This window comes from Equus caballus, chromosome 9, assembly GCF_041296265.1.
Source record: "Equus caballus isolate H_3958 breed thoroughbred chromosome 9, TB-T2T, whole genome shotgun sequence".
Taxonomy (NCBI): Eukaryota; Metazoa; Chordata; class Mammalia; order Perissodactyla; family Equidae; genus Equus; species Equus caballus.
This window is the reverse complement of record NC_091692.1, coordinates 53,071,289-53,083,642: the sequence shown is the minus strand read 5'-3', so window position 1 is coordinate 53,083,642 and position 12,354 is coordinate 53,071,289. Positions and strand designations below refer to the sequence as shown.

Sequence of the window (12,354 nt, the reverse complement as noted above, 5' to 3'; positions counted from 1 at the left end):
GGTAGGCGTCCCATGTATAAAGTAGAGGAAGATGGACGTGGATGTTAGCTCAGGGCCAGTCTTCCTCAGCAAAAAGAGGAGGATTGGCTGTAGTTAACTCAGGACTAGTCTTCCTCAAAAAAAAAAAAAAGGATTTGAAAGATATGTTGTCAATTAAATCAGTGCATGTAATATAGTAAGCATGAGAATATTAGTAAATGATAATAGTTTTTTATACTGTTTACAGGAAGACAGGCATAGCTAGAATTCAAATTCATGTACTTTTGTTACTTAAGTCATGCTTTTTTAAACAAAATTCAAACTACCTGAGAATACACACTTTAGTCTTTTTGTGTAACACATTAGGTAATTGGAAAGAAACATACTGCTACGAGCACGCCTACAGCCCCAACCCATCTGAATAAATAGTACATGATTTTCACATTTATAGATACTGCTTTCTAACAATGTGGTTTAATTCAGCAGTGATAGTACTTGATAAAATGAATGTTACCAAAAACAAATGATTGGGAAATTTAATTATAGGCAATTGTATACTTGATACTTTATTTGAAAGAATTTTGTGTTCCTTACTTATATCTAATGGGAATAAGTCAAAGATATTTTTACCCATTGCTTTAAAAATGAATTTTATGGAATAAATTATTCCTGAAGTTTGTAGACAGTCTTTTTAGTTTTTTTAGGACTTCATCATAATTATTTTCTTTCTTTGCAGCAGGCATTTTGGAGATCAAAGATGGGTAGAAAAGATGCCTCCACTATAAAACTTCCTGTTGATCAGTACAGAAAGCAAATTGGTAAGCAATGAATTCCTTGTGACACATTACTGTGAATGAATATAAAGAAAAAAGCAGTTATGTGTGATATTAAGAAAATAACTCTTCCCTAACACATGTGATGCATAGAATATGAAGAATGAAGGACTATATAGAGTTTTTAAGAAACTAAAGATAAGTACAGCCTTATCTACCAATGAAGAAATGAGTTTGTGCACTTGTGATTTTTTCAAAGCTCTTAAAATTTTTATTAATTTAATAAAAGCAAAAATCAATTTTATTGTTATTATTATTAAGGCTTTTATATAATCAGTATTTTTTTTCTTTTATTGAGTTATTGATAGGTTACAATCTTGTGAAATTTCAATTATACATTAATGTTTGTCAATGATGTTGTAGGTGCACCACTTCACCCTTTGTGCCCATCCCCCACCCCACCTTTCCCCTGGTATCCACTAAACTATTCTTGGTCCATAGTTTTAAATTCCTCATATGAGTGGAGTCATACACAGATTATCTTTCTCTCGCTGGCTTATTTCACTTAACATAATTCTCTCAAGGTCCATCCATGTTATTGCAAATGGAATGATTTTGTTCTGTTTTGCAGCTGAGTAGTATTCCATTGTATATATGTACCACATCTTCTTTATCCATTCGTCTGTTGATGGGCACTTAGGTTGCTTCCACGTCTTGGCTATTGTAAACAGTGCTGCAATAAACATTGGGGTGCACAGGACTTTTGGGATTGCTGACTTCAGGCTCTTTGGATAAATACCCAGTAGTGGGATGGCTGGATCGTATGGTAGTTCTATTTTTAGTCTTTTGAGGAATCTCCATACTGTTTTCCATAGTGGTTGCACCAGTTTGCATTCCCACCAGCAGTGTATGAGTGTTCCTTTTTCTCCGCAACCTCTCCAGCATTTGTTGCTATTAGTTTTAGATATTTTTGTCATTCTAACGGGTGTAAGGTGATATCTCAGTGTAGTTTTCATTTGCATTTCCCTGATGATTAGCGATGATGAGCATCTTTTCATGTGCCTATTGGCCATCAGTATATCTTCTTTGGAGAAATGTCTGTTCATGTCTCCAGCCCATTTTTTGATTGGGTTGTTTGATGTTTTGTGGTTGAGTTGCGAGAGTTCTTTATATATTAAGGATATTAAGCCTTTGTCAGATATATGACTTGCAAATATTTTTTCCCAGTTAGTGGGTTGTTTTTTTGTTTCAATCCTGTTTTCATTTGCCTTGAAGAAGCTCTTTAATCTGATGAGGTCCCATTTGTTTATTCTTTCTGTTGTTTCCCTTCTCTGAGAAGGCATGGTGTCCGAAAAGATCCTTTTAATACTGATGTCAAAGAGTGTACTGCCTACATTTTCTTCCAGAAGCCTTATGGTTTCAGGTCTCACCTTTAGGTCTTTGATCCATTTTGAGTTTATTTTGGTGAATGGTGAAAAAGAATGGTCAATTTTCATTCTTTTACATGTGGCTTTCCAGTTTTCCCAGCACCATTTGTTGAAAAGACTTTCTTTTCTCCATTGTATGCCCTCAGCTCCTTTGTCAAACATAAGATGTCCATAGATGTGTGGTTTTATTTCTGGGCTTTCAGTTCTGTTCCATTGATCTGTGCACCAGTTTTTGTACCAGTACCATGCTGTTTTGATTACTGTAGCTTTGTAGTATGTTTTGAAGTCAGGGTTTGTGATGCCTCCTGTTTTGTTCTTTCTTCTCAGGATTGCTTTAGAAATTCGGGGTCTTTTGTTGCCCCATATGAATTTTAGGATTCTTTGTTCTAATTCTGTAAAGAGTGTCATTGGGATTCTGATTGGGATGGCATTGAATCTGTAGATTGCTTTAGGTAGAATGGACATTTTACCTATGTTTATTCTTCCAATCCATGTACATGGAATGTCTTTCCATCTCCTTATGTCATCATCCAGTTCTCTCAGAAAGGCCTTGTAATTTTCATTATATAGGTCCTTCACTTCCTTAGTTAAATTTACCCAAGGTATTTTATTCTTTTTGTTGCAATTGTGAATGGTATTGTATTCTTGAGTTCTTTTTCTGTTGGTTCATTACTGGAGTATGGAAATGCTACTGATTTATGCAAATTTATTTTATACCCTGCAACTTTGCTGTAGTTGTTGATTACGTCTAACAGTTTTCCAATGGATTCTTTGGGGTTTTCTATATATAAGATCATGTCGTCTGCAAACAGTGAGGAGTTTCACTTCTTCCCTCCCTATTTGGATTCCTTTTATTCCTTTTTCTTGCCTGATTGCTCTGGCCAGGACCTCCAGTACTATGTTAAATAAGAGTGGTGATAGAGGGCATCCTTGTCTCGTTCCTGTTTTCAGGGGGATGGGGTTCAGTTTTTGCCCATTGAGTATGATGTTGGCTATGGGTTTGTTGTATATGGCCTGTATTATGTTGAGGTAGTTTCCTTCTATGCCCATTTTGTTCAGAGTTTTTATCATAAATGGCTGTTGGATCTTGTCAAATGCCTTCTCTGCATCTATTGAGATGATCATGTGGTTTTTATTCCTCAGTTTGTTGATGTGGTGTATCACATTGATTGATTTTTGGATGTTGAACCATCCCTGTGTGCCTGGTATGAATCCCACCTGATCCTGATGTATGATTCTTTTGATGAATTGCTGAATTCTGGTTGCCAGAATTTTGTTTAGAATTTTTGCATCTATGTTCATCAGTGATATTGGCCTGTAGTTCTCTTTTTTCGTGGTGTCCTTGTCAGGTTTTGGTATCAGCGTGATGTTGGCCTCATAGAATGTGTTAGGAAGTGTTCCATCTTCCCTAATTTTTTGGAATAGCTTGAAAAGGATGGGTATTAAATCCTCTCTGAAAGTTTGGTAGAATTCCCCAGGAAAGCCATCTGGTCCTGGAGTTTTATTCTTTGGGATGTTTTTGATTGCTGTTTCAATCTCTTTCCTTGTGATTGGTCTGTTCAAATTGTCTGCCTCTTCTTGAGTGAGCTTTGGGAGACTGTAGGAGTCCAAGAATTTATCCATTTCCTCTAGGTTATCCATTCTGTTGGCATATAGTTTTTTGTAGTATTCTCTTATAATCTGTTGTATTTCTGCAGAGTCTGTTGTTATTTCTCCTCGCTCATTTCTGATTTTGTTTATTTGAGCTTTCTCCTTTTTTTTCTTTGTAAGTCTGGCTAGTGGTTTGTCAATTTTATTTATCTTCTCAAAAAACCAGCTCTTTGTCTCATTGATCCTTTCTACTGCCTTTTTCGTTTCAATAGTATTTATTTCTGCTCTGATTTTTATTATTTCTCTCCTTCTGCTGACCTTGGGCTTCATTTGTTCTTTTTTCTCTAGCTCAGTTAGGTGTGCTTTAAGGTTGCTTATTTGGGATTTTTCTTGTTTGTTAAGATGTGCCTGTATTGCGATGAATTTTCCTCTTAATACAGCTTTTTCTGTATCCCATATGAGTTGGTATGGCATGCTATCATTTTCATTTGTTTCCAGGTATTTTTTTATTTCTTCTTTAATTTCTTCAATGATCCATTTCTTGTTCAGTAGTGTGTTGTTTAGTCTCCACATCTTTGTGCCTTTCTCAACTTTTTTCTTGTAATTAATTTCTAGCCTTATAGCACTATGATCTGAGAAGATGCTTGTTATTATTTCAATTTTTTTAAATTTGTAGAGGCTTGCCTTTTTTCCCAACATATGGTCTATCCTAGAGAATGTTCCATGTGCACTTGAGAAGAATGTGTATTCAGCTCCTTCAGGCTGGAGTGATCTATATATGTCTATTAAGTCCAATTGTTTTAGTTTTTCATTCAGCTCCACTATTTCCTTGTTGATTTTCTGTCTGGATGATCTGTCCATTGATGTGAGTGGGGTGTTGAGGTCCCCTACTATTATTGTGTTGTTTTTAACATCTTCCTTTAGGTCTGTTAATAGTTGCTTTATGAATCTTGGTGCTCCTGTGTTGGGTGCATAGATATTTATAAGCGTTATTTCTTCTTGAAGAAGTCTCCCTTTGATCATTATATATTGTCCCTCTGTGTCTCTCTTTACCTGTCTTATTTTGAAATCCACTTGGTCTGATATGAGAATTGCAACACCTGCCTTTTTTTCCTTGCTATTTGCTTGAAGTATTGTCCTCCACCCCTTCAAACTGAGTCTGTGTTTGTCCTTGGGGCTGAGGTGTGTTTCCTGGAGGCAACAAATTGTTAGAACTTGTTCTTTAATCCATTTTGCCACTCTGTGTCTTTTTATTGGAGAGTTCAATCCATTCACATTGAGAGTGATTATTGATGCATGTGGACTTAATGCTGTCAATCTGTCACTCATTATCTTGTTTTCCTGTGTTTCTTTTCCTATGTGCTTTAGACTATCCATTTAATACTGCAATTTCTTATGCTGGGTTTCTTAGATTTTTCCTTATCTATGATTTGTGACTCTGTTCTGTACTTTATTTTAGTGTCTACCTTGAAGTTTGTATTTAGAATCTCGTGTATAATATAGTCTATTCTCTGGTGGTCTCTTACTTACTCAACCAATACTGATTTAGACCCTTTGCTCTTCCCCTCCTAAATAATTATTTTCATTTTTTATTCCAACTCGTCTTATTAATTTGTAGTTAGAGTGCTAAGATCGTCCTAGTTCTGGTAGTTTCCTTATTTTTACCCTAATGCTATAGTTGAATATTTGCTATCCTGTTCTGGTTCTATCCATTGGTCTCCCTAGTCTGTGGCTTGTGTCCCCTTTCTCCCTTTTTTCTTTTTTCAAGTATGAGAGCCTTCTTGAGGATTTCTTGTAATGGAGGGCTTTTAGTTACAAATTCCCTTAACTTTTGTTTGTCTGGAAAAGATTTAATTTCTCCCTCATATCTGAAGGAAATTCTTGCTGGATAGAGTATTCTTGGCTGAAGGTTTTTATCCTTTAAAGCTTTGAATATATATAATAATATTATCATCTATTAAATCATTTCTTTTTATTCATATACAAACTTTTAATTCTGTTGACTCTTAATGGCAATAATTTGATAACCTCAAAATTCTCCTTTAAAATGTTACCTTAATAAAATGGTGGACTAGAGAAAAGTCCACTTATCAGCAGAGAAGATAAAGAAAGCTTATCTGTTTTAGACTAGGAACTAGATAAAGATTTTCTACCCATTCTTTTCAAGGATGCATGGAGTTTTTCTAAAAAGTTACTCACATACTAGGTCATAAACCCAGTCGCCTCAATTTTAAAGAATCAGTATCCTACAACCATGACTTTGAAATAATGTAGTAAATTAGAAATCAGTTAGAAGCAAAAAAGGTAACTTCCCCTTCCCCAGCCCCTACCCTCTCATTTTACATGTTCCTTCTCATTCTTACCCAGTCCCACTCCTTTGGAAATTAAAAAAATTAATTGATTTTAAATAACTCTTCTAAATAACTGACGGGTAAACAAAGAAGTTACAATAGATGTCAGAAAATAAGTAGAAATAATTGCTACCAAGAGTATATTCCTATTTCATAAATATGATACATAAGGTGCACTACATAAAAGAAAAGATATTTCTGCAAACGACATTCAAAGTGAAAAGATATTTAGAATACATACAATCAATTAAAAATTTATATTTAGAAAAATAAAGTTCTACTATAAATGAATAAAATAGTCTAGAAACCCCATAGTAAAACGTGGCAAATAATATTCATTCATTCATAAAAGAGGAAACTAAATAGACAAACATGAAAACAAAACAAACAAGTATTACAATAAAAAAATGAAATCAAAAGAGACAAATGAAAAGATCTAACTCACCAGATAGTCAGATAAATGCAAATTTAAAAATAGTATTTCTGACTGGATTAATTTCTTGAGGGAAGGTTAATATTTGATTTCTTTTGTATATCCTTCCTTCACTTATGAATAAATAGTGGGTTATGTTATTTATGATTTAAACAAAAGGACTGATTTACCACATTGAAGTCTCTGGTCAAATGGGATGTGCTGACCACATAAATAAAGAATAACCATATTGCAGATCAATCCATAATACAACTCTTAAATGTATAATTCTTAGAATTTTGACAAGAGTTATATACCCATGTAACCACATATGCTAATCAAAATATAGAACATTTCTATCTTCTCTGATAGTTGCTCATGTCTGCTTCCAGTCAGTCTCTACCCACCCCCTGTATGCAACCACTATTCTGATTTCTATCATCAGAGAAGAGTTTTTTCCTACAAAAAAAAAGGCCTGCTAAGATTTTTATTGAAGTTGAATTTTATTAATAATAAATTTGGGAGAATAGACATGTTAAATATCCAAAGTCTTCTGTTCTATAAACATGGCATATGTTTCTTTTTATTTAGTTCTGTTCATATTTCTTAGAGCCAAGGAAGAATACGACACAGAAAGTAATATAATTGTGAAGCCTCAGCCGTCTTCTTATGCTAAATTGTTCTGAAGGGTGCCATGATATGCCTTATGTGGACATAACTTATCCTGTGTGTACTTTGCAAATATAGTAATCATAATCAAATTATATTAAAATAGTGAGGGCATACTTTTGTTTACTCTTTTTATGGATAATGCACTGCAGTCTTAAGATTCTCATACATTCTATAGAATGTTATATATAAGGTTTTTGCAAAAGCAGAGAAAGAAATGAAATGGAAAAGATGTTAGTTAATTAATAAAAATTAATTAATTAAGATATTAACTAATTCAAGGATTTTCTCAAGGAAGGATTTTCTGATTTTCTGTGTCAGAGTCAGAAAGTCCAACAAGCCTGAACACATGCTAATGATGACAGATCTTCTGTCATTGACAGTGTCTCCCTTAAATGGAGCCCTATGCAGATGTTGCCCACATATGATCCAAAATGTAATGAGAGAATAAAGCTACTAGAATTATTTTGGGGAGATACTTCAGTATTGGCAGTAAAAAAGAAGTACAAATAACAAATGAACTGGGTGTTGTAGTGTTTTTTGCAAATGTTTACCTCATTAGTAAGCTAATTCAGATTGCTAATAAACTTTCATAAAGAATAATAGCATTATATTTGTGCAATATCCCTTTGTTACTAAATCTCACTTATTTATGCAATTTTTGTATGGTCAGTAACTATGTTTAGAAAAACCAGTGCCATTTTTTGAATGATGAATTTGATATCACCGTTTGATATTTATCTTCGGCTAAAAGTTTTACCTTTTCAACTATGTACTAAATGACAATGATTAATGGCTTTCACAAAAGCCTCTTTTACAATGTTCTTTGCTCAGGTGAGAATCAAATGGGCTGACACTTTGACTGGAAACACCTTGTAGATTTAGAATCTTTACGTTAAATGAACATTTTTCATTAATGTAGTATGATCTTGAAATGTGTAGTGAAGTGAGATGAAATACCTTTTCACTTTGAAGGCAATAAGCTAAGAAAAACTGAATGTTCTGAAATATTACTGACTATAAGGTGAAATAAATTTGTTTGGGCCTCATCATTTCTTCAGAAATAGTATGTTAAAAATAGATGGTGTGAGATTGGCTAATATTATATGTATTATTTTGGAGATAAATTATTTCAAAATCAGATAAGAGAATTAAAAAATTGTTTTAACATAATTAAGATATTTTATAAATAGATGTTCTTAAATATATCAGGCCAAATAATATGTACATGTGCTAGTAAATCATGTAAAAATAAAACTAATTTGCTCGTAAATCTCTATTTTCTTACATGATAGAAGTAGCTAACAATTATTAGGCATCTTGTGCCGGGAACATCTTATTTTATCCTCGCAGTAGTCCCAACTATTACTATCTCCATTATTACAGATCAGGAAAACTTGACACAGATGAGTTAAAGAATTTTCCTAAGCTTCTTCAGTTGGTAAGAGGTAGAGCCAGTGCTCAATTCCAAGAAATTGACCAGAAAATCCCTTCACTATACTGCCTCCCTGGGGCCAAAGAGTATGTTAGGTACTGACAGATGCAAAGATGGTGAAGTCACAGGATGTGAGTCATGGACTTGACAGTATAATAGCACTATGGCTATGAGAGTCTGAGGTACCTCTGCTCCTAATTTAGAAACACAAAGGCCAAAATATGATTCTTGTATTTCTTAATTCTCTCTATATTTTTAAAACTCTTAAGACATTATTATTATGATTTATTCAGTCAAAATTCATACACAAATGTATACATGTTTATCACTTCCTTTGTTCCTAATTCTCTTTTACATCCTAGACCTTCTATCTGAAATCATTTTCTTTGTCCCTAATGGAAATTTTTTGGAAGTTTCTAGAATGTACGCCTGCTTGGGACAAATTCTGTTTCTTTTATGATATTAACATATCATAATTTTTGAAATATGTTTTTTCTAGTTATAGAATTCTCATTTGGCAGGTTTTGTTTTTATTTCATTGTGTGTTCTTTCAACACAGGAACATATCATGCCATTGCATTTTGGCTATTATTTTTGCTCTGGGAAGTCACTCTAAATGTTGCTTCATCAGTCTTTTCTTTTGTACCTTCTTTTAAGATTTTCTGTGTCTTTGGATTTCTGATTTTCACTATGATGAGTCTAAGTATAGATTTGTCTTCATTTATCCTACTTGAGATTTGCTGGGCTTGCTGTTTTTGTTTTGCTAGAAAATTTGTGGCCTTAGTCTCCTCAAAATATTAGCCCAGTTTCTTTTTTATTTTCTCCTTGTGGGCAAATACCAGAAACTCTGTTGCTGCATAATAGGATATGTGTATTTTCAGCTTTACCAAATGTTGCTAAGTTGCTCTCCAAAGTAGTTGTACTATTTTACAGTCCTACAAACAGTGTAAAAGTTTGTCTATTTCTCCATATCTTTTTGTTGCCTTTACACTTAAAATTTTTGCCAATCTCATTCTCATGAAATTGTATTCATTCTTATTTTAGTTTTCGTTTTATTGCTTACTGAGGTTAATCTTCTCATATTTATTGACCTTTTGATTTCTCTCTTTTGTGAATTTATCACTGCCCATTTTTCTATTTTTATTTTTGAGTAGACTTTTAACTACTATTTCTTTCTTTTTTTCATCTATTAGTAGATCTATATTTTCTTGAACAAATTTGGATAACATATTATGTGAAAAAGTTGAATGAAATCTATTAAGTTGTTTTTCTCTCATTCCATTGTTTGAGTTCTTTATATATACTGATACTAACCCTCTGTTACTTTATTCCTTTATCCAACTTGCTTATTGCTGTGGAAATTCCTTACTTGTTTAATTACTATAGCTTTGTAATGAGTCTTTACGTATTACTACATATGGTAGGGCAAATACTCTCCGCTCTTTGTATTTTTAAAACTTGTCTCAGGGGCTGGCCCCATGGTGGAATGGTTAAGTTCTTTTGCTCCGCTGCAGTGGCCCAGGGTTCCCTGGTTTGGATCCTGGGCACAGACCTACACGCCGCTCATCAAGCCATGCTGTGGTGACATCCCACATAGAAGAACTAGAATGACCTACAAGTAGGATATACAACTATGTACTGGGGCTTTGGGGAATAAAAAAAAAAAGAAGAGGAAGATTGGCAACAGAAGTTAGCTCAGAGCCAATCTCAGGAAAAATAAAATAAAATAAAATAAAATTTTTGTCAGCTACTTTTGGACCTCTACCCTATCATATGAACTTTAAAATTAACTTTATATAGTCATGAAAAAGGCCATTGGTAGTCAAACTGGAATTCCACTGGATTTATAGATTACTTTGGAGAGACTTTATCTTTATATATGAAAGTCATATCAGTTTTGTCTTTTGAAATGATTGTGTTTGGTATATTAAAATTTTACTTTTTTCTTTATAAAGTTATTGAGTATTTTTGAGTTAAACAGAAGTGATGCGTACCTTAAGTTTTTTGTTATTATTGTGAATAGATATATAAAGTTATATTTTGTAATTGATTGTTGCTGCTATATAAACATACTACTGAATTTTAATTATTAGTCATATATTAAGCAACCTAACTACATTTCCTTATTAGTTGAAACAATTTGTAATTTTTCTTTGATTTTCTGTACAGATGGTTTTATAATAGATATAATATTATTTAATTTTTAATCTTTATATTTCATCTTTCATATCTTGTTATACTCCATTTTTAAAGTGGAAATAGTGAATATTTGTATCCTATTTCTGACTTTAAAGAAAATGCTTAATCATTTTGCCATTAAGTATGATGTTAGCTCTAGATTTTTGGCATATACTTCTTGTTGGGCTAGAGAAATTCCCCTTTGTTATTATTTTGCTAAGTCTTTTTTTCTTTTTTAAAATAGTAAAGTACATTGAATTTTATTAGACACTTTTTTCTGTGTCTTTGAAGGACATTATTTGCTGTTTTGGCAAACTATATTAATATATTTTCTAAGGTTAAACTATCTTTGCTTTATGGTTATAAATCCCACTTTGCCTTGATGTTTTTTTAATGCATAGCTGAGTTCAGTTTGCTAATATTTTATTTAAGATTTTTATATCTTCCTTCATGAATGAAATTGGCATATATCTTTCCATTCTCTTACCATCTTTGTTTGGTTTTAGTTTCAAAGTCACGCAAGATTTCTATAGTGAAGCAGAGAAATGTCCTTATTTTTATATGCTCTAGGATAGGTTATATAAATTTGGGAATATAACTTTCTGGAATGTTTATAAAACTCCCTAACAAAACCCCTGTCTGATGCTTTTTTTGTGTGTGTAGATTTATAACTACTTTTTGTCTTTTTTTTCATTGGTTAATAGATCTATATTTTCTTGAGCCAATTTGGCTACCTTATATTTAGTGGTAACCTTGAAGGAAAAAATTTCAAATGTATTCATAAACAGTTGTGCATAAAATTCTCTTAATCATTTAAAAAATATTACTGTAATTTCTCTTTTTATTTGATGTCATTTAATTTTACTATATCTCTTTTTCTTCAGTATTAATTGAGACGTCTAATTCTTTAGACATTTTAAAGAATTACTTTTTTGACTATAGATTCTGTTGTTTCCTTTTCCATAATTCTACTCTTATGTTTATGATTTCCTTCACTGTAATTCTCTAACTTTTCCCTTTTTTTTTTGTAATTATTTGAGCTAAATGCTTTGCTATTTGTTTTCCAAACTTTTTTTTACTGATGTATTCATTTAAGGTGTGTCAGTTTTCTTCATTATATTATTGGCACCCTTACATTATTTAGAGCTTGAATATATATATATATATATATATATATATATATATATATATGTATATGTATGTATATAGTTTTTGGGTTTTTTTTACTGGGAAGGATTTGCCCTGAGCTAATATCTCTTGCCTATCTTCCTCTTTTTTTTCCCCTCTCCCAAAGCCCCAGCACATAGTCATATATTCTAATTGTAAGTCCTTCTAGTTCTTCTATGTGAGCCAGCACCACAGCATGCCTACTGACAGATAAGTGCTGTGTGGTTCCACAACCAGGAACTGAACCAGGGCCACCAAAACAATGAGAATGCTGAACTTTAACCACTAGGCCATCAGGGCTGGTGCTCTCTCTCTATTTTTTTAAGCTTATTGTCTTTTTGTTCAGGTAATGTTCAGTATGATGTCAGTTTTT

The 12,354-nt window shown here is 32.8% G+C and overlaps 1 protein-coding gene across 19 annotated transcripts in view; it reads left to right on the top strand.

The window, feature by feature from the left end:
- Positions 1 to 12,354, top strand: part of TRIQK (triple QxxK/R motif containing) — an 84,443-nt gene that overhangs the window by 44,104 nt on the left and 27,985 nt on the right. For 13 of the 19 annotated variants that reach the window (XM_023648679.2, XM_005613194.4, XM_023648681.2 and 10 more), the window contains one exon: positions 716 to 797. In XM_023648679.2, coding sequence (XP_023504447.1) covers positions 716 to 797 — 82 coding nt within the window. The remainder of the gene's footprint in view (positions 1 to 715; positions 798 to 12,354) is intronic. The other 6 variants (XM_023648683.2, XM_070222286.1, XM_014728049.3 and 3 more) reach the window with 1 other exon arrangement.